This window comes from Astatotilapia calliptera, chromosome 10 (genome assembly GCF_964374335.1).
Source record: "Astatotilapia calliptera chromosome 10, fAstCal68.1, whole genome shotgun sequence".
NCBI lineage: Eukaryota > Metazoa > Chordata > Actinopteri > Cichliformes > Cichlidae > Astatotilapia > Astatotilapia calliptera.
In genome coordinates, this window is record NC_137431.1 from 13056931 (window position 1) to 13078259 (window position 21329).

At 40.1% G+C, this 21329-nt stretch overlaps 1 protein-coding gene across 8 annotated transcripts in view; it reads right to left on the reverse strand.

Moving 5' to 3' along the window:
• Positions 1-15694, reverse strand: part of LOC113030021 (glutamate receptor 3) — a 77550-nt gene extending 61856 nt beyond the window's left edge. For all 8 annotated transcript variants that reach the window (XR_013911881.1, XM_026181055.2, XM_026181050.2 and 5 more), the window contains exons 1-2: positions 15257-15694; positions 14627-14785 (exon numbers count right to left, since the gene is read on the reverse strand). Coding sequence is in view for 7 of the 8 variants with exons in the window: in XM_026181055.2 (XP_026036840.2) it covers positions 14627-14785; positions 15257-15344 (247 nt within the window). In the remaining variant the exon portion in view is untranslated. The remainder of the gene's footprint in view (positions 1-14626; positions 14786-15256) is intronic.
• Positions 15695-21329: the final 5635 nt, after the last annotated feature.

Here is a 21329-nt window from a genome sequence, read left to right on the forward strand (position 1 = left end):
CAGGATTCAGGATGCACATTGCATTAATTCATGCATTAAATCATCGTGACTCACGAATCACTGATGGAAAACGGGCGTTTTTATCCTTCAGTAGTGTTTTACTCATGAGAAAGTCCTGTTTACGTTGTCGGGCACACGAGAATGCGCATGCATGACCTTAGACTGTATGCTCTGCTTAATGCACCAAGAAATGCAGCACATGCAGAAGCAAATATAAATGCATATAAAGTCAAAAGCTTCATAAAACAATTTTACACGTGTACTTTTCTACCATTGTTACTTTTATGTGTGAGTGGATTTTGAGGGAATGTTGAAAAACTACATATAGTCTAAACTAGGAGTTAAAGTCTAGAAATGATTGGTCAAATAAAAAAAAGAGTTTTTAAGTTTTAAGTTTTTATGATTGCAGTCAGAGTAAAATAATTTCACAGATCTGCGATTTCATGTGTTGTTTGCTGGATGTTTTCACCATTTGCTTCTGTTCGTTTGACTTTTCCATTAAGACAGCCATTCCGTCACCCACACATAGTTGATGATTCGGTTCAGTCATCTCTCCCTCTCTCATTTTATCATCAGATCAGCCTGTGTGCGTCTTGGATGGCCACAGTGCACCTGTTATATAATCAAGGGGCTGCTGCACTCAAACATTTAAGCAAAAAAAAGCCAGAAAAAATGTCAGAAAAGATCGATTCCTTTTAAAATCAGCATGCTTCACCTCAAATTACAGATTCACAGCAACATCCAGCTCGTGTTATTCATGCAAAATAGCACACTGCCATAAATAAACACCCCTCAGCTCATCGAAAATCATCCGATCCTATTGGCAAAATGACTGCATTATCTTTTGATTGTCAAGGTTAAACGGACAGTCTGTTCTCCCAAAGGACTAATGAAATCATATATTTGGGCTCATGAAGCTGTAAACACCAGCCAACTACAGTAAATTCCCCTGATCACGGTCAGAAATGAAGTTACGCATCATTGACTTTATTACAGTGGTGAAGTGAAGCTATTTTACTGCTCTGTGCGTTTCTGTTCAGAATACTAACACAGGCCTTCCATCCATGATTAATATCCAGCTGGAGAAATTCAGCTCTCTTCACCCTTTGTCGACTCTCATCTTATTCATCACCTAACAAACACCCACATCTGTCTCTCACTGCTGCCTCTCTCTCTTTTACCCCTCACCCTCTAATTCTCTTCACCTTTTCAAGCTTAAGAGGTACACACAGCAGCTCCAGTAACACCAACACCGTCACATGTCTTCTCTTTTTCTTTTTTTTTAGTCTGAGTCCATCATCAAAATTGCTGTTGGTGGGATGAACCTGTATGTGCACAGCAGATCTGAGCCTTTAAACTGGATTCTTATAGCTCTATCTCAGAATGGAAATAGAGGTGAGCTGCTGTCCTCGCCTGAGAAGCGAACAGCAGACGCATTAAGGAAATTGAACTTTATGCGCATAACACAGTAAGAATGAAGAAATAAACAGTGGATAACTCGTGCTGCGATGAGGAGTTGAGCTTCACTGTTCAGAGCTGTGAGGTTTGAGAGGATCTGGTGCTGCATGTGAACAAAGTCAGGACAACAGTTTTATTTTTTGTGACAATATTAAATAACCTCTTAATGTGTTTACTTCTGCCTGGCAGGAAGTTATTTTTCCACTGCCAAAGAGCTGCGTCTGCAAGAGCAGAGGAAAGCAGGAGGGCTTCAGATTGTTTTACACAGGGACGTGAGGGAAGTCACATTGGTTTATGCCACATGGGGATACCTGTTCTGCGCTGACACAGGGTCACATGTTCACTAAATGAAGAAGCCAGTGAACAAAATACAACATGCAGCTGTGCCAGCTTGTAAAGGACAGGGTCAAAGAGAAACTAGAAACACTGAACATATTCACCAACTCAGGTGGTGTAACAGGAAATGCCAGAAGATCATCAAGGGCTTGAAACCATGAACATCATTACTTTGAGAGCTGGATTGAAAATCACACCAAAAGTCAAAGTAAAAAAAAAAAATCACAGGCTGACCTCTGAGTCTGTGTGCGTTCCAGATAACATCTGGGCACACGCCTGATGAGACAGTTGATGGTGTCTTAGGGGATCCCTTCTCAAATTTGGATTATGAGTTGAGTTCGCTTCTGGGCAGCGTATGGTGCTATTTGTCAGTGTCTTTTATACTGATACATAACATTACAGAGGATCTCAATTGGATTCTGTTCTAAGGAACATTACAGACAGTCAATGATCTTCATTGTTCAAGAGCTGTCTACACACTGTTCACATGAAGCCGGAAATTGTCCTCCATCAGGAGCAACCCAGAGTCCACTGCACCAGCATAAGGTCTGACAAACGGTCGGAGGATTTCATCACAGTATCTAACAGCAGTTAGGATATTTTCGACTAGCACTTGGAGGTCTGAGTGTGCCCAAAGACCACCACCCAACCAGTCATGTTGGATAATGTTGAGGGCAGCATGACGTTCACCACAGCATCTCCAGACCCTCTGAACCTCCTACATGTTAGAAAAGTAGAAATCTTCACCTATAAAGAAAATGAGGTGCCAGTGGTGTTCCTGCCAGTTCTTGTGTTCTCAGAAAAAATGCCAGATGAGCTGCGAGCAAAGTTCCCACTAAAGGATGTCTGGCTTTCTAGGGAAATCTAATCAAAATATGGACATCAGTAGCCAACTGGAGGTAATGCTGTAGTGCTCTGCCAGTGATCCTCCTGTTTTCCCTGGGACAAGGAAACAGATACCCGTCATGTTGCCGGGTTGATGCCCTTCCAGTTCTGTTCATGCAATGCCCCATCTTCTGGTATGTTCTTTGTGTTTTTGAGACTGCGCTGAGAGATGCAGCAGATCTTTCTGTAACAGAGGTTTGGATGTGCATTTCTGGAGGAGTTGGACAACCTGTGTAATCTGAATCGACTGCAGGTACCCTCTTATAGGACACTGAAAAAAAGCAAAACTGGAAAAATCACTCAGGCAAGTTAAGGGGAGTGCAGTGGTTTGTGACCACCTCCTACTAAACCATTCCCTTCTGCGGGGAGGTTCTCTTGTTGTTGCCTCTCCAGTGCACTTGTTGTCACTTTCATTTGCACCAAAGCGGGTAAAATGGACCCACAAGGGTTTATGTTTCCTAACTGGATAGATTGATATCCCTGAAGTTTAACAAGCTTGGTTTTATATTGTGAGTGTTCCCTTTGTTTTGTTAGCAGTATGCATCAGTGAATGCATTGTTTCCTAATGGAAACAAGCTGGACGCTAAGCTGAAGAGTAAATAGCTAGCATGTCTTTCTGTTATTCTAGGTAATGTGCATCCTGGCAGCATCTGTGGATGTTTTAGCTGGACAGGACGCAAACAGATTTATCTTGAATATTTATATCTGATGACGTATATGATGCAAAACTACCGGTAAAAGCCGTTAATGTGGTCATAAAGTGGTTTAAGCCCACTATGCATGCACTTATCAGTAGAGGCTGAAGAGGTAGAATCACTATCTATACAGAGTAATTATAATATTCTGTAGATGCTTTATTTCAGTATGCTTGTATCTGAGCTGCGAGTTGAAAACATTCATCAACAGTATTTTTTTGCAGCACATGATGTCAAAAATCCTATAATTACAACAACCGTGTGAAATGCAGTCTATATTTTTTTTCCCAATTAATACCCCAGTCTAACATGTCTAACAATTCATGTGCTGTTGTGCACAGGCTCAAAAAAAGAACTCTATTTTTAGACGCTTCAACGGCAAGATGTGAAAAGTCTGCAATTCAGTTTTCCTCAGTACTAGTGGAAGGAATAAAGCAGCCTAGGTTTGGAAGCATAAGTGGAAGCATGTCAAATAAAAGGCCAAGTCTGACAACAGATGTTTAAGGTCATAAGGCACAAATGCTACAAGAAACTGGAAGTCCTTTATAGAACAGTAAGCACGTACTGCATAACCACAGCTGTCTGCTTTTAAAGCACAAAATAGGAATGTTTGATTAGATTTGTGGCGCTATCCTTTATAAAGCCATTATGGTTATTTGACCTTTCAGGATGCTGCAAATCAAAAGATTTTGTTTTCTTTTTTTATTTGGACAGCTTGATCCTTCAAGCATTTTTGAGCAAGTTAGAGCATGTAGGTTATAGTGAAGGGCACAGCAGAAAACCCAATCCTGCAATCCAGTTTTGACTTTTATGTATGAAAATGAAAGGCGAGGGTTGCAGACAGACTTGCAGTTACACTTTTAGGATCGCATTTCCACCTGAATAACAGCAGGTTTGTGTCAGAACACTTTTCTGTCAACACAGTAGGGCAGCAAAATTAAAGAGAATTTCTATTAATGACAATTCAGTATAATTGTGTCTAAGCCTATGATGTCTTTCTGAAAGTTAGTCACCCGGCACTTTGATCCTGTAGCTCACAGATGGTCATGAAAAACATTTATAGTTATAGTCAGACTGTCCTATTGGCTTTGCTTGTCCTCTGGCTTTTCCTCTAAGCAGGAAAAGGAGAGGTGACTGCATTTCACAAACTGTCATGGCTCACTCAACATCTCACTACAACTGAGACTTATCGCTTATTATTTAATTTCACTGTGTTTTCTCCTTTGTGTCTATAAAAGATATGATGAACATAAGTACAGAAAAAATGCATTAAGTAAAGAATATATTCACAAATCAAATGGAAAATTAAAGAAGATAAACAAGCAAAGAAATAAATGAAGAATGAAATGGAAAGTAAATAAATAGAAGGAACTAAAAAAATAAAGTAGCAAATCAAACTTCATGACTTCATTATTAAAGCCGATAATGGCATCTTCAATTTCATGGAGTTATTTATTGTATCAAAAATAAATAATCTATAATGATTAATTTGCTACAAACTACCTCATCTCATGATGAAACTAAGTTATCACTTGATCACTAAGTTTCATCACCATTGGTCATTATTAATTTCCCCAACATCTTATGGTCAAATATCTATTGGCGACAGTTATACTTTAGCTCAGTGCTAATTAGCAAATGTTACAATTTAAAAAATGAAAAGATAAGGCCTTGGGCACACAGGCCATGCTCCAGATATCTCGGACGTCAGAGTGACATCACTCTCGAGTTGAGTGTGTTTCAGTAATAAAGTCAGATAAGCAAGGAAAAACACGATGTTTTGCTTCTTAGCGAGTTTGAGCCATTCATGCATCACTAGCGAAACATTAAATACTTGTTTTTTTGTGGTTAAAAACACCGCTGCAGCATGTCCATGGACAGAGCCTGTCAGTGCTGTGTGAATGGCTTATTTAACAAGTCTAAAATACACAACAGTTACAGTATAGATCAAAAGTTTTAAAGATTCATTGTCGTCATCTTGGATTGTTAACCCAGGGTTTGCACGGTAGACACCAACTTGTGTACAAATACTTCCCATTCACACGCCGAGCTGCGGTGAAACTGCAACACAAACTGAGCCTGAGACACAAAATGGAAACAGTGAGCATTCACCTTTAAACTAAATCAGCACCTTGTACTATTGCAAGCGACAGCGTCCCCATTTTTAGGCTGCATTGCACTTTTCACAGTTGCGCTACCATTTGGCGAGTAGTTTGCAAATGTTTGCAGACAGGTCCAGGTCTTTGATATCTTCGATGCTGTGGACCCAGTAGAGGTGGTGAGTGACAGGAGAATAGTGGCTAAGCTGTCATCCCTGTTGGACAATATCTCCCACCTCATGCAGGAGACTCTGACAGCACTGAGCAGCTCCTTCAGTGGCTGCGGCACCCACGATGTGGGACGGAGAGATTCCGCAGGTCTTTCCTTCCTACTGCAGTCAGACTCCACAACAAAGACTTCGTAGCTGACCAAACACACACATCCGCACATGTGCAATAACACTAAGTGTAATTTAGTATTTTATTCTATTGTATATATTATGTTATTCTTTTTTATCTTATCCTATTCCATTGTTTTCTTAATTTTTGCTCCTGTAACTTTGCACTGTCCACTTTCTGCTGTGACACAACAAATTTCCCACGTGTGGGACTAATAAAGGTTTATCTTTACCTCTTATCTATGCAAACTACTGGTATATGTCGTTGTTATCAATTTTAGCTTAACAGCTGCCAGCAACCACTCTCTAGCTGTCTGACGAATAGTGGTTGCCAGGGGTCACTGACTGATCTGTAGGCCTCTGCGATTGGGGCTTTAGCAGTCGATTTCACAGCAGCTGCCAAAAACCTAAAGCAAGCGCTCACTGGTTACTAGATGATCACTGAATGTGGAAAACATTTCACCTACTCCATTTCCACATTGTCACTGTGGGTATGTAGCATGCTGGTGTTAGCGTTTAGCTCAACGGTCTCACAAGGCCATTAGCATGTCAGTTATTAGCAGCAATTTATGCTCTCCACGCGCTTAAAAACAACTTTTTTGCAGTAAGTATATTAAAAAATAATTCAAACATTGTGCTTGTTATATTTTCTAATAACAACTCTCTTTGCAGGATCTAATCTGCACTCTTACTGTTTAAACTGTGTAGACCTGCTAGTTTACTTTGACCTAAAAAAAACCCAAACATCATTGTAAATGTTTGATAATGAAGAAAGTCGGGCTGAATTCACAGCGTGCACATTTTAAATGATTCCCATGTTATGACATTTAAGCTTATCATATTTTTATCCACATTACAGTCTGCATTGTTGCACAATTTGTCTCAGCTGACCAACCACAGAGAAAGCACAGGGCATGATAGAGACTGAAGGCTGAGTAGGTGTTTCTCCTCCGGCAGTGTTGTTGAATGTTGGCTGGAATTCCCTCTTTTCTACAGATTACAGCTTTATAAAGGCACACATTTTCTTCCAGTGGGTTAGCCCCCTGCAGGTATTCATTATACACAAAGAGCCAGGCAACACTCGTTGGATTAGCTCTAATCTGAGAAATAAAACTGGAGATTGCCCACATGCTAAACCATGACAGAAAGAAATTTGCAGCAGCAATAAACACACACGGATTGTGGCTACTGGAGTATTATGTGAACATACTTGAATGTATTTCACCTCCACATCCTTTGCAAATGATGCAAAAACACCAAAGACCATAGTTATAATAGACAGAGTAATGCAATATACTCAGTTTTAAAAAAGTAGAGTGAAGAAGTTATAAATGCACAATTTACAAGCTCTAACTAATGTATTGTGAAATATCAGGTGAAAAATGTTTCACAATAGAAAGCACTGAGAATAGGCTCATCTATCAAATATAAATAGAAAACAAATGGGCCGCAAATTCTTTCTTGTTTAAAAAACACAGAAACACTGGAGAAAAGATATGATTTTTTTCCCCTCTTTACCTTCAAGACTGAACGCTCATACAACTAAACAAATTCATGAAAGCAGCTTCTCTAAATTATTCACTGCCCCGCTGGCATCTTTGGTTTTCTTGTGCATTATTCTGTGACGCGCACAGCTTGTTGTCCTTGAATAATTTCAGGTAACATTTAACGAATAACGGCAGAGATTTCAGAGGTAGCCATGCTGAAGGACGTTGTGTAAGGCTGCAACAAACTGCTGCAGCGTCACTGTAGCTTGTCAGTAGTGATCACCGTCGCTGTGTTACAGCGCTGACATGTAAGCACATTCTGATGCACAGGATGAAAGACTAACTGCACATCTCCAGTGGCTTGCCCCCAGAGCTATCCGGCACTGTTCTGCCATTTCGCAGCATTATGACCGGCCACGGTCGACTGACTAAGTTTGAGCAAAACAACAAATAAGATTATTTCTTACGATCGTGCCGAGCGCATTCGGCTGAATACTTATTGCTCTTTTCAAATGATTGGCAGGTATGCATTCAGTCTACTGATATTTAAATGCCTCTATTGTAGTTATTTAGCATTAGCACTCCCTCGTTCAATAGAAACCTAATGCATTTGTGCTGCATGATGGACCATGACTCATGTCTTGCCCCACAGCAAAGGACCCTGAAAGCTCTTATTAAACTAAGATTTAAACTATTCATGTGAGTGAAAGTGCTTAGAAAACCATATTGTATGCACCTGAAATGCCTCTTTAGTTAGATAAAATCTTCCTAAAGACATTATAAATGGCATGAAAATGCCATGACAAATCTGACAATGAGTACTTGTCAACTTGGCACAGGTCATCCAAACTGACAGGACTCTGGCTGCAGTAGCAGTAACTCAGATATTTTTATCAGTGCATCGTGATAAAAGGACATGCTTTTGGCTAAGTGTCTCTTTTTTGTTCAAGGGCTCCCAAACCGAGAGATTCCATTTAAAGCTTTCACACACAAACATCTGACTGGCCAAATATGTAAGCAAATGTGGTGAGTGTGTTTTTCATGGTGAAGTTTTAATAATTGAATTCAGAATTTCACAATGAAGCTTTGAAGCCAAGAGTGGAATGCTTTGTCCTCAGAGGATCAGTGACCTCACTGCTATATTTAAAAAAACAAAAACAAAACCTGTTTCTATAAACATTAATTATATCTATGCAGAGTATGGCTTAACATAGTAACTATCATGAAGCACGCTCACCCTCGGGCCAAATGATTTGACAACCCTGTCTCTGATGCTCGTGCATCATCCATGACTTGTCTGTTTAAATGAGTTCTCAGAGTTATGATGAAGATTGTTTTGTATTGCTTGCTCACATTGCAGCACGTTTGTTTTGCTATAGTAACTTAAAAAAAGAAAAGAAAAGATTTGTGCCAAATGTTTAAAACATATAATGCTCTGATAACTTCAGCTACACAAAGATTGGAAGCGGGGGGGCACAGCTAGCTGTGCTCGGTTTAGCACGGGTATGCTGCTCAATAATTAATTAATCAAATATGGCATCAGATCAGACAAGCTGAAGAGTCAGGCTCATTCCCCTTCATATGATGTATTACCACACTGCATGCTGCACTGCCCTGCACACCCAGTGCAGGGCGATTCGGGTGCTTCCATCTGCCCACAATTGTTCCACGTCTGCAAGCTGCTTTGCAACCCACCTCCACCCCAGCTCCTCCATTTCTGTTTTCTCTGACTTACTAAATCTCATAGCTGTCGTCACCAATGCCTGCCCAGTTCCAGTATAAATAACTGTGTTTAGAAATATCAATCTTCTTTTGCCTATAGTGATCCAAACTGAAATATGTTTTCATTTGTAGCCTTGCAGCTCCATGGACATAACAAATCTACAGAAAGTTTCCATGTCTAGCCAAGAAAAAAAAACACATAATGTGTTGTTTTTACTTTTTTTATGAATTAATAAAGCAAGATATATATACAATGTTCGTGCTAAGCTCAAGCTCAAAGCTTTACTCTACAAACATGAAAATAGTACTGATCTTTTCATCAAACTTTAAACTTCAGGAAAGAAGTCAAACAAGCATAGATCCCACATCTGTGAATTATCCCTTGTATTGCAGAGCTCCTACTATTATAAACATTCAGAACACATACCCAACTTAGAACAAGGTGACTTTCACACCAGGTGATCCTTTCTATTCGAAATAAACACTAGAAGTTGTGTGCTGTTGTTCCTCCCCTGCTCTCCCTCCTCATCCTGTATAAGAAAATACAAGGTCTCTACAGGTACAGATGAAGCCAATTTAATACATTTTACTATGTTTTAAATAACAGCTTTTAATGTCGCGAAACGTTCCAAGTAAACACTTGGATATAAATTTCAAATGAACTGCACTATATAGTAAATGGGAATTTAAGGTGGACTGATTCTTTTCTACACACTTTATACAACATCCCTCATTCACCCAAGCACTTTTTATATGCTTAAGTGCATTCTATCTAACTTTCACACTCCAACGGATGCATTGGAGAGCAACTTGGGGCTAGTATCTTCCCATATGGAAAAGAAATAGTAAAAACTTATATGATTTACACATGAAAGTGGCCACTTTCTCATTACTTTCATATATTGTTTTAGTAAGTATCCAAAACATACAAGTTTCATTATATAATTTTTCAAGGGATCTTATATCTGTTTTCACTCTTGTATGCTTTTCATACAAGTTTCAAACAAGACAGATACAAACTTTATAATATTTATTATTTGCCTGAGGATACTTGGCATGCAGACTGGAGTAGCCATGGATTAAACCACCAGTCTTCTGATTAGTAGATGGCCTGCTCTACCTCCTGAGCTACTGACGCCCACTACAGTATCATCTGAATATGTTTATCTTACCAAACCGCATGTAGCCATTAAGTACTTTCACAGGTACAAAAACAGCCTGATGGAGCTCAAACTCTAAAGATGTTTTTGAGTAAAGAGAAAGAACAATATAAATATTTTCCTCCCAGTTACATAGACTAATAAAACTATGCCAAATGCCCATGTCCAGTCTCACTGTGATCTCCTCTTTCTCTTATTTTTCCCCTTACCACTGACCAGTCACAGCCCTTCCCTAAGCCTGGTTCTGCTGAGGTTTGTTTCCTGTTAGAGGGAGTCCTTCTTTCCTGCTGTCACTAAGTGCTTGCTCACAGGCTATCGTTGGATTACTATATAAAGCAGTGACTTGTGATTTGGTGTCATGTAAATAAGGAATCAAAATCAGCTTTATTGTCAAAGTATTTGAACACACACTGGCCTGGCTGTTTCTTTGCTATCAGTGAACAAAGTAGACAGCAGACCAAACTGACAACATGTGCAGCACATTTATAGTGCGAGAGTGCAGAGTGTGTTGGAACAAGTAGTGGAATAAATAAGGGATGGATTACTAGTTACTATAAAACAATATATAAAAGCTGAATTCAATTAAACTAAAACAGTCATTACTATAAATGAATAAGGTTTGCTGTGATTTGACGTTCTCTTCCTGGTATAGCCTTCTAAATTGGAAAGTAGATCAAAGTCTGACTTGTTTCAAAAATAGATCCTGCCTTAACAATCAAGTTAGAGTGCATAATCTACATAAGTAGACAGGGTAAAAAATAGCAACATTGGTGCTTGAAATGTTATTTAAAAACATTTTAAAATCAAACATGTTAACTAAAAAGAAACAAGTGAACATTTTAAGGCATTTTATGAATAAACATGCACTTGAGACATTGAAATAATACTAATGGTATTTCCCTACATGATTAATGTGGCTAAAAGAATTCTAATTCTCAGTCCTAATCAGTTTTATTTGTATGGTGTCGCATTACAACAGCAGTCGCCTCAAGGCAGTTTCTATTGTAAGGTAATGACCCTACAATAATACTGAGAAAGCCCCAACAATCAGATGACACCCCGTGAGCAAGCACTTGGCCACAGTAGGAAGGAAAAACATCTAAGACACAATTCAAGATAACAATATTATCACGACATCTGTATGAAATTTGAAAAGAAATGATTATAATGTCATTACTCACATTTAGCAAATTAATTCGATTTAACATGTCAATGAGAAATGAGAGCAATTACAGAGACATATACAATCTTATGTGTGCATTATTAACCCAACATCAATATTTAGCTCTTTAAATATCACGCTTATTGTTAATACCAGTTTACAAAAGTAAAATATCCCAATTTGGATTTGGTGAGTCAAAGTATTCACTGCAGCATCAACAATGCAGAAGAAAAAGAAGAGCAGGAGGAGGAGGAGATCTGGCTGCATGAACTGGTCTGTGGCGCATTAGTGGAACTGTACATTGCCTACACACTGAAGTGCTCTTACATTAGCCTCTGTCTGAGCAGCATCACACTGGTTGAGTCATAGCAGAGGAAGGATAACTAGCCACAATAAACACTCCTAATAAGAAATACAGTGAAATATTGACAGCTTAATCAAAGTTTTTTTTAACAATGCAGTCTTAAAAATGTATGCTGTTGGTGCAGAAGCACAAAATGCGCTTTTTACGGATCACTCAGAAATGTCTCTTCATTCACACGCATTTAACACTCGTGTTAATTACTGCGAGTTAGGGAAAGGCTAAACACTTCAATTGATTAAACGTTAAATAAATGCTTGCCTGTCACCACATGCAGAAAGTATAATCCCCACACTCATTTAGCTTAACTCTCCTCTTATTACCCAGCCAAGCTATCAGGTCTGTCTCCACTGTCTGTTATCCCTGCCCTGACCTCAGTCTTAATGGATATAACCTTCCCATTTCTGCATTTATGCACACAATCAGTCCTGGCCTGCGGCAAGGTGTCACATCAATACATCCTGCAGCTTCACTCCAGCCACAAATTGGGTGAGATAATAAACACAACAGCACAGTGAGGTTCTCTTTGTTGGAATCAATTCAGTCAAGTTGCAATGGCTGGAAATTGTTTGCTGCAATCGATCATTGGATGTTTACAAGTTTTGTTGTTTGTTAACTTTCATATCTGCAATGTAAGCAGCAAATGTGCGATTCGGGACAGTTGGAAAATCAGTCATATATTAGCGAGGAGGGTAAAAACAAGGAAAAAGAGCGCTTGGTGAGAATTGATTTTTCCATACTGGATAGCAAACAGGCACACACACTATTGCTGGACTACGGATTTCCACCTATTGATCCACACTGCCAATAACAGAGACATTTGCCATTAGGAATTTGCGATGGTTGTTACAGACTGACCTAGATGGAGGTCTCTAGTGTTGTCCTGCTTTTTTTTAACCACTCAGAATCAAAGCAAACACAACAAGTGATGAAAGCAAAAAGTAATTGCTCTGTTCCTTTTTATCTTTCAATTGTTTTATTTAAAGAGGGAACTATGTAGACGGTCTCAAGGATCACAAGAAATGAGCAGATTTAAAATCTCAGTCATATCAGCACTTGCTAATATTATCAAAATTGACAAGGCTTTCTGTAGGAAAGCACAGCTATGACTAATGTGTAATTCTTGCCAAAATAGAAATGTGTCAAATCATAATCATCACATTCATTTGCTACATCGACACCTGCCAGGCAAGCGGGGCATTATGCAATCCAGACTACTATAATAAGAATTGTGTAGTTTGGTGCATTTTCAAGCAAATTCCTTAGTCACAAACTGGCCTGGCTGGTCTGCATAATGAGCTGCTAACTGGTCTTTTTTCAACAAGAGAGTACTGAGCTAAGCTTGCATCAGCTTATCTGGCTGAAATTAATCCTCCTGATTATCAGCTTTCTTCTTCTTCTTATCCTTTAAGAAAAGCCTTAAGCTTCTTTCAAAAACAATGGGTTCAGATTTAGTCAAAGTCAGTTGCGGCTGTGGACAAACTCTTTGCAGTTTGTGCTTTAGCCCTGATCCGGACAAGCCGAGGGTGTAATATTCATCTCTTCCTCCACAGCGACTGCTGAAGTGCCCTTGAGCTGAGCACTGACCCCACAGCTGCTTCAGTGTAATTGCTCAGCAGTTGACAGTGCAAGGTTGTAGTCAAACCGGGCAGTGTCAAGGTGTGAGCGTGTGAATGTGTGTAAACCTGCATCCGCCTGCAGCTTCTCCTCAAGGCTGCTCCAATCTGGTCGTCGGTGAGAGCTGCTAACGCTCACCACCAACCACATGACCTCAACAGCATTTAATATGATTGAGAGCCTGGGACGTAGTTGTGTTCGTGCCCTTTCTTTTTCTTTTCTTTTTTTAAGCTCTACTCTCACTTTATTAGGTTCCTCAGACATCTCTAAGGCAGCTGACAGAGTTTGGAGAGCTGCAGCTGATCCTCAACCGTGATGTGTGAAGCAAAGTTGGTGAGACAAAAGATAACAAATTAATTCTCCAGACAGAACTCGGTGCCCTACATGGCAGTTGAGGGACTGGTAGACCAAATATGAGACATTCTTACACTTTGCAGCTTACTATTGAGTGCATCATGTTTGCAGAGATGACTACATGGATTAGCAAATGTTATAGCTGATACTGTGGGCTATTTAGAGAAGATAGAAGAGTCTGCAGCACTATAAAGCTAGTACACACTAATGTGATATTTAAAGCCGCTATAAAAGGACAAGTGACATTCAAACTCCCCTGAACATTAATGGGGTGGGATGGGTGAGTTTGCAAAGGGGTATACCTGCACATGGATAAACAGAGAATGTGTCAACATTGTTAAACTCCTGTAAAGTGATGTCTCCTTATTCACCTTTGTAAATACATCTCATCTTTTTTGTGTTTTCAATTCTATTTGTCTGATTCCACAACTTTTTGTTTTACAGTCACAACATTTTAATTTTCATCCTATACTCCAACAAACACGGTGGCAGTGTTTTTTTTTTGGGGGGGGGGGTTTCCTGTGCACTTTTGAGCACATTCATCCAAGTTCTGCTCATCAGCTTCTCTGGAATGACTAAATTAAAAAAAATCCGTTTGGCTAATTACGGGCCATCAAGTTCCATAATCCAGCTGGTGAATTTTGGATGCTATGACTGAGGAGTTTGAGTATTAAGCCAGACATTTGGCAGGTGTCTGTGTTTATTCATACGCCATTTCCAGCTCATAAACATCTGTGTCCTTTTTTTGGAATGGCCTATCAACGAGACTATTAGAGCAAAAATGATTTGATGTACTCCGCATGTGTTTGACTGTTTGCGTGTTTTGGTTTTTTTAGCCTTGAACTTGCAGCACTTTTTATTCCAACCTGAGAAAAAAAATAGTACTAAAACAGGAATGTTTCTTATTGTTCTTGTGCAGAGAAAGGCAGTGGTACAGTGCAGAACTACTCACAGGCATGTGTGACGGAGAAACTGTTGGAGGACTCCAGGTTGTCAACATTGTAATTGAGGTGGAAGGGTTTCTCTGTCACATTCTGGTTGGTGTTATACAGCTGGACAGCAAACCTGAAGGCGCTGTGTTCCTGCACTGTGGAGCGCATGAACAGTCCGCCTACGGGAAACAAAATGTCACATAAGACAGCGCTTTAATTAGTCCATCCCCAGCATGCATAACCCTGCGTTTGCTCTATCTCGAATCCCACTAAAAAGGACGGCAGGCTGACTGCGTGATCGCATTATATCAGAGGCTCGTACGTAAGTTAATTTCAATGGAAGAAAAAAAAAAACAAGAAAAAAATGTGTAATACATTGTCACACTAAATAATGCGCCATAATTCTCATTTTGACAAAATTATATAAATTCATTTTTTTAACAAACCGCCCACAAAGACGCGCAAAATCCCAGTTTGGGTTGGTAAGAAGTGAAGTTGGCAACGAATTAAGCAAAAAACAAACAAACAACAACAACAAAAATAAAACCTCAAGCAGTGACTAATTGAGACTTAAAGAGTGGTGTCCTATTTTAGACTGTGGTAAATGTTTTTAAAATGAATATGTAGTCAGTGCATCCCATTGAACTTACCGATGTTGATTTGGTTTGGAAAGCCTGCCAGCGAGTGCCCGAAAGAATTGAGTAAAAAAAGGACTGCCGCTATTGTGCGATGCCACATTTTCTCCGAAAACTGGAATCAGCTCCTGGTCTGTGTGTGACAGAGAGAAAGAAACAGGGAGAACCATGTACACGGGCTTGTTCGCAAAGAAATCCACAAGATGCGGCAGGTCTCTCTCTCTTTCTCTCTCACTCTCTCACTCACTGTGTGCACCCACGTTGAATTTGTGCCAGCGCAACTGCAGCGCCAGCCCTCTGCTGCTGCTGCTGCTGCTGCTGGAAATCTAAAGCCAGTGTTTTATCTCAAAGATGGAGGTGGTGGTGGTGGAGGAGAGACGGGGGGGGGGGGGAGGAGAGAGAGAAAGCGGATCTACGGGTCCCTACTGTGGATAAAGACCACTGAAATGGGCCAGGGAGAGTGAAAGAGGGGAGGGAAAGACAGATGGGGAGGGAGGGGAGCCGGGGTGTCGGGGGGTTGGGGTGGGGGGTAGACGTTTATCAAACTTGGTCTGACGTTGAATTATAATAAGAGCGGCCTCCCGTCTTCCTCCGCGCGTCACTGCAGAGTTGGTGTGTGAGGCGGTGCAGTGTCTACTGGCTTTGGTGTGTGTGTGCGTGTGTGTAGGTGTGCACACACTGACATGCGGTCTGTATGGATCACCAGTATATTGCTGACTTGTGCATGTGTGCATGTGCTGTGTGTGTCTGCATACAGGCCATGTATAAGCACGCTATCTATCCATCTATGGTATCCCTTCCTATTGTGTTCACATGTGTGGGAGTATGCATGCAGCATTAGTCCAGCACAATAGCAGCATAATCCGAGGCTGTCCCCTGCAGGTGTTTGAGAGCAGGAACAGTAACTGTGGGCACTAATGCTCTGATTTATCACTGTTTAATCACCGGCTGCCAAGGTACCTAACTAATGCTATATATTAGAACCCTAATTGACTTACTTGTGTTAGTGATTTGGATTCCCACTCATTTTTTTCTGCGAAAGTGAACAGCTGATGCAAAGGGGAACAAGGCAGAAGCAACAGCATCATTTGTGGGAGGTGATTGAAATTAGGGTCACTTAAGATAAAATCTAAATGAAAAAGGCAGTGACAGAAGCATAAAGTAGCTCATATTTTCTCCCCTCCAAAATCATCTGTGTGTCTAATCCATCACCGACACACAGGAATAGGTCCTACTAGCATCAGCATATTTACATTTTGCAATTGAGTGCACGTTACTGAGATATGCAACAAGGCCATCTCTTCTGGTGAAATGTCTGTGCTCCATGTTTAATGTTCATTATTAAGCATTCAGGCAGCCCGTCTTACGCTGGTCAGTTCGAAGAAAGTATACTGCACTAGCTAGGAGGACTCTGACTCACACAACACAAAATATGATAAGATGCTGCAACTTTAACTATTATACTATATTTATTTTATCTAATTCACACCAGTTTTGTCTTTTAAAACTGCCTGTATCTCAGACAGACAGTAGGGGGGAGGGAAAAGAAAGCATCAGTTTAGACAGATCTTTGAGTTTTGAGCCCCAGTATGTTGGTTCAACATGGTCCATCCAATTACTTCACCATCCGCCTCGGCATAAGCCATGACAGAAATGGGAATTATTGACAATGGAGAACAGTATCACGGCACCAGCGGGGGAAACCTGCAGCCATAGCCGGGTTATCACTGCCCTTAAAACTTAATGATGTCAACAAACCCACTGCTAATTTCAAACATGCTCCAGTAATGAAGACAGAGTTCTCCTAAAGCAGTTGTGCTTGCTTCAGAGTTAACTCTGCTAACGCAATGTTACTTCTTTTTGTTGTTTTACTGTTTCTCATTTAGAACATCACAGCTCCGTTCACAACCATCTAAATCAGTGTTTGCAGCATTTATGGTTTTACCAAATATTAAAAACACACAGTAAACAACTAAATAGCTGCCTTTTACAGATTTCTTTCATTTGTTTTATATTACAATGCTGTGCTGTGTAATTTCTTTCTGCCCTGCACACTACAGCACCCAGCATGGATGTGATTTTAATCTATTGGAATAGTTATTGAACTCTTCTGCCTGAACTTCACTCCATTTAATCATTTATCTATTTAAAGACATTAAAGTTAAATGGCTTAGGATTAGCTGAGCAGCAGAATGTGTTCTATGTGTGTACATACTGTGTGTGTATGTGTGCACCAAGGCTGGAGAAAGCATTAAAGCTCCCTAGTTAGACTGCTGCACAACCAGCACTGCAAAAAAACAGAAAGAAAAAAGCAACAGTGTCTGTGCTTATTGATCTGGATGTGATTTAATGCTTGGCATACAACTACGATCTTTAACAGGATGCAGCGAGAACAACTGCACTATAATTAAGTTCAGTTTCACAAACAGATATACTGTCAGTATAGCGTGACCTTTTTTTTCAGATACGCGCCAGTGTTAGTTTGTCATTTGCAGAAATGCATTCACTGCCACTTGAAAAATTATGCAATTAGTTTCAGTCCACTTAAGCATGAACTCAGATTGAGTGAAATTCTTGCAAAACACGTACCCGTCCAAAGTGTTGGTCTATCACCAGCTGATGGGCACAAAGGGCAGCTTGTTGTGCAAATCTTAATTCTTCATGCTGTTGAATGAACGGGGTAAGGGATCCTGCAGAGATTACTGGTGTGCTGGGTTCGGTGCCCTCGTCAGGGATGTTAATGATTTATTAATATTTTCTTGAGCCCTCCCCTCAGCTCTTTACAGAAAACACGGCACACTAAAGTAAAGCATGACAAGATAATAAAGAAGCATTAAATTGGTTCCATTTAAACCTCAGTGACTTAATGGGATTTCTAAAATGAGCCGATATATGCACTCTAATAAAAATCTGACAGAGACAGAACGCTGTTTCCATTTCATGTATTAAAAAGGTGCTAATGTGAGTCACTATACGAGGTATCTTTCTGATGTCACTACCGACTAAACCACAAACAGTAGCTGTTGCAGCAGAAAGTGCTTGAGACTCTCAAACAAGGTCTAACAGGTGCACATTTCTCTGCAGGAATAAGCAGCCATGTGAAGTTCCCCTCCTCTCCATGTTAGTCAATGATGATGTTATATATAGGTCAGCTTGCAAGGGCGCCCTTCAAGAAGCTTGATGCTCTTTATTATGACTCAGCTATTCCGTTTGCTCCCATCAAACGTCATCAATGGTCCGCTCTATTCCTCTGTTAACTGGCTATCATCACACACGAATTGCAATATTTATTGAGTCCTGCTCGCCTCATTTTGATGAAAGTTCCCAAAACAAATGTGTCTGTTCACTGATCATTTGAGCTGGTGGAGGAATTCAAGAGATTTATTGTGGACATTAATATGACCTGTGCTGTTACATACCCATATGCCATTTGTGTGTTAGTAAGTAGTGGGTGTGCTGTTGTTCTTTTGACTTTTAATGTTTCTTTTTTTAGCTCTCATACCATTTTCTCCAGAGGTTTTTCCTTTTGCCCACGCTGTCATAAATAAGAATATGTTTTTAAAGCCTTTCCTGGTTAAGTAAAGAGAGAAACTTAACTGCAGTACAAGCGTCACATAAAAACAAAACCAAAAACCATTTACAATAAAGAAGATGCTTTCAGTTTATTCCTATCTGGCTTTTAGTGAGCTAGTTTGAAGGTACAACTCATGCCGGTGTGAGTCTGCAGTCCATACAGCTGTATACTGATTCTCCGGCTTTACAGAGGATTACAGTTCCTCCCCCATTTCCCCGGGACTTCCCCGGCAAACGTCTGACAGCATTTCAATAAGGGTAAGTATTTAGGTGAGGTTTCTGGCCATCACTACACTGCATCTTCAGTACACCTTGGGCATGTTTCCCGCTTTCCACCGGAGCAAATGCGCTCCGCTCAGGAAGCACGCCGCTTGCTGTCTGATGCACAACCTCTTCAGCAATATTCAATTGAGTGTAAATGTCAGCAACCCTTTTCCAGAACTTCCCACTGAGTTTACGTAAAACTGACATTTATGAAGCGTCGACCATATGGTGGATGAAATTAATAGCACAGTGTTTTTATCTGACATTACTTTCAAAGTCTAACAAGGACGTTATGATAAAACTTGAATCTCTGCTAGTTAGTTTAATTCAAATCAATTCAAGTTTATTTATATAGCGTCAAATCACAAAAACAGCCACCTTGAAAACAGCCACCTTGCTTTATAATGTCAAGTAAAGACCCTACAATAACACAGAGAAAGCCCCAAACATGCAGATGGCCCTCTATGAGCAAGCACTTGGTGACAGTAGGAAAGAAAAACTCCCTTTTAACAGGAAACAACCTCCAGCAGAACCAGGCTCAGGGAGCCGTCTGCTGCGACCACTTGGGGTTGATGGGAGGAAGATGGGACAAAAGGTACACTGTGAAAGAGAGCCAGACTGACTCAGAGTTTCAGGAAATGCAGACATCAGAGCTGTTTTAGTCACTGCATGTTTGTTGTGAAACAGACTAAAATACTCAGAAAATCGCACCACACATATCACAGAACGCCGCCTTTTGACCCTTGTCAATACCAATCTATTAGTTTCAGGACTTAACCTTGTTTTATATATAGCAGTTGTGAGTTATAACCCACAGAATTATGCACACAAGTTGTTAGCCTGAGGGAGTGAAGTGGCCTAAATACGGGCATATCCAGTGTTATAAGTAGCACTGTTAACAGAGAGCACAAAGCCACAATTGGACACATCAGACAAGCACATTCATGAAGTCATCAAACGGGTCAGTTACTGAGTCATTATTTCAACTTCAGTCTGAGTAACTGTCAAAAGGATCCAGAGATATACTGAAAAATGTACCTCTCACTCACTTTTGCTTTTTAAAGTCTGTTTATTATAATGGACATAATTTATAAAGCATTTATTACATATAGAGCCAAGTTTTCTCCTCACTCGTTTTGTTTAATGGTTTCAAGAATCGAAAACTTCACTTGATTATAGTGACAGTCTCTGGTTTAGCATCATTACTCAGAGTTGAAACCTGTGAAATTGGATGTGAAACTTTGCAGCCACGTGCACGACTGCATGTCACGTTTAAGATGACATTAGAGGAAACGCCTGCTGGGAGGAATACGCGGCAGCAGAAGCACTTTGATATATACACGACCTCATTTTCCTTGCAGATAACATAGATGAGGGCTGGCACTGGATAATTAAAAAGGAGAACTCCAGATGTAAACAGCATCTTAAGAATCAAACGGCTCGCTGTGCATCTACTGCTATCATTTATCCTTGGTCAAGGATCAAGAGGAAGCAGTTTCCATGTAATGGCGTGTCGCTCTCCTGGTTGATTAGAAGTGAGTATTTAGCCAGGATCACAGTGTAGATAAAGAGAAAAACCAGGAGGAATATAGTGAATATTTTAACTTACATTAATAATACAGGCAACAAAATTAAAACCCTGACCACAATGGAGAATCCCTGCTGAGCACAGTGGCTTCCAAGGGAGTTTCATGTGTAACTAAACAATAAAAGTAATACCTCTGAAATTCCTGATATGAAATGATGATATTGTACTTGTGCATTATGGCACCCAAGGTCAGGACTGCAATAAGTTGTCTGAAAGCTCCCAAGAAAGTAAGGAGATAAAAAGGGATTGCTCAGTGCTGTAAAACTCACAATAAAGCCTTTCATGTTTCCTTTCCATAGCATTTCCTGTAAAATGCTGGGATTTATGGCTTGACTTAGATTTTCAGTAAATGCTCTGAGCCTCCCAAAACGGCACACCTTATTATACTGTCTGTCATGTTACCGCTATACGAGTGAACATTAGATCTTTGCTGTTCTAATATATATATATATAACACTAAGGTTTATCTCTTAGCCTAAAATTAACTGCATTTATGAGCAGAAGCTCATATGAGCTATGAATTAGTGTGCCAGTTATTTGTTTTTCTCTCCAGGACCTCAAACCACAATTCTACTTATAATAGCACTCAGTTTAATCCAAAAGGATCACAAGTAGGGTGGCATAAGCAAAGACTGACAATATCATCTATAACCTCTTTTTCTT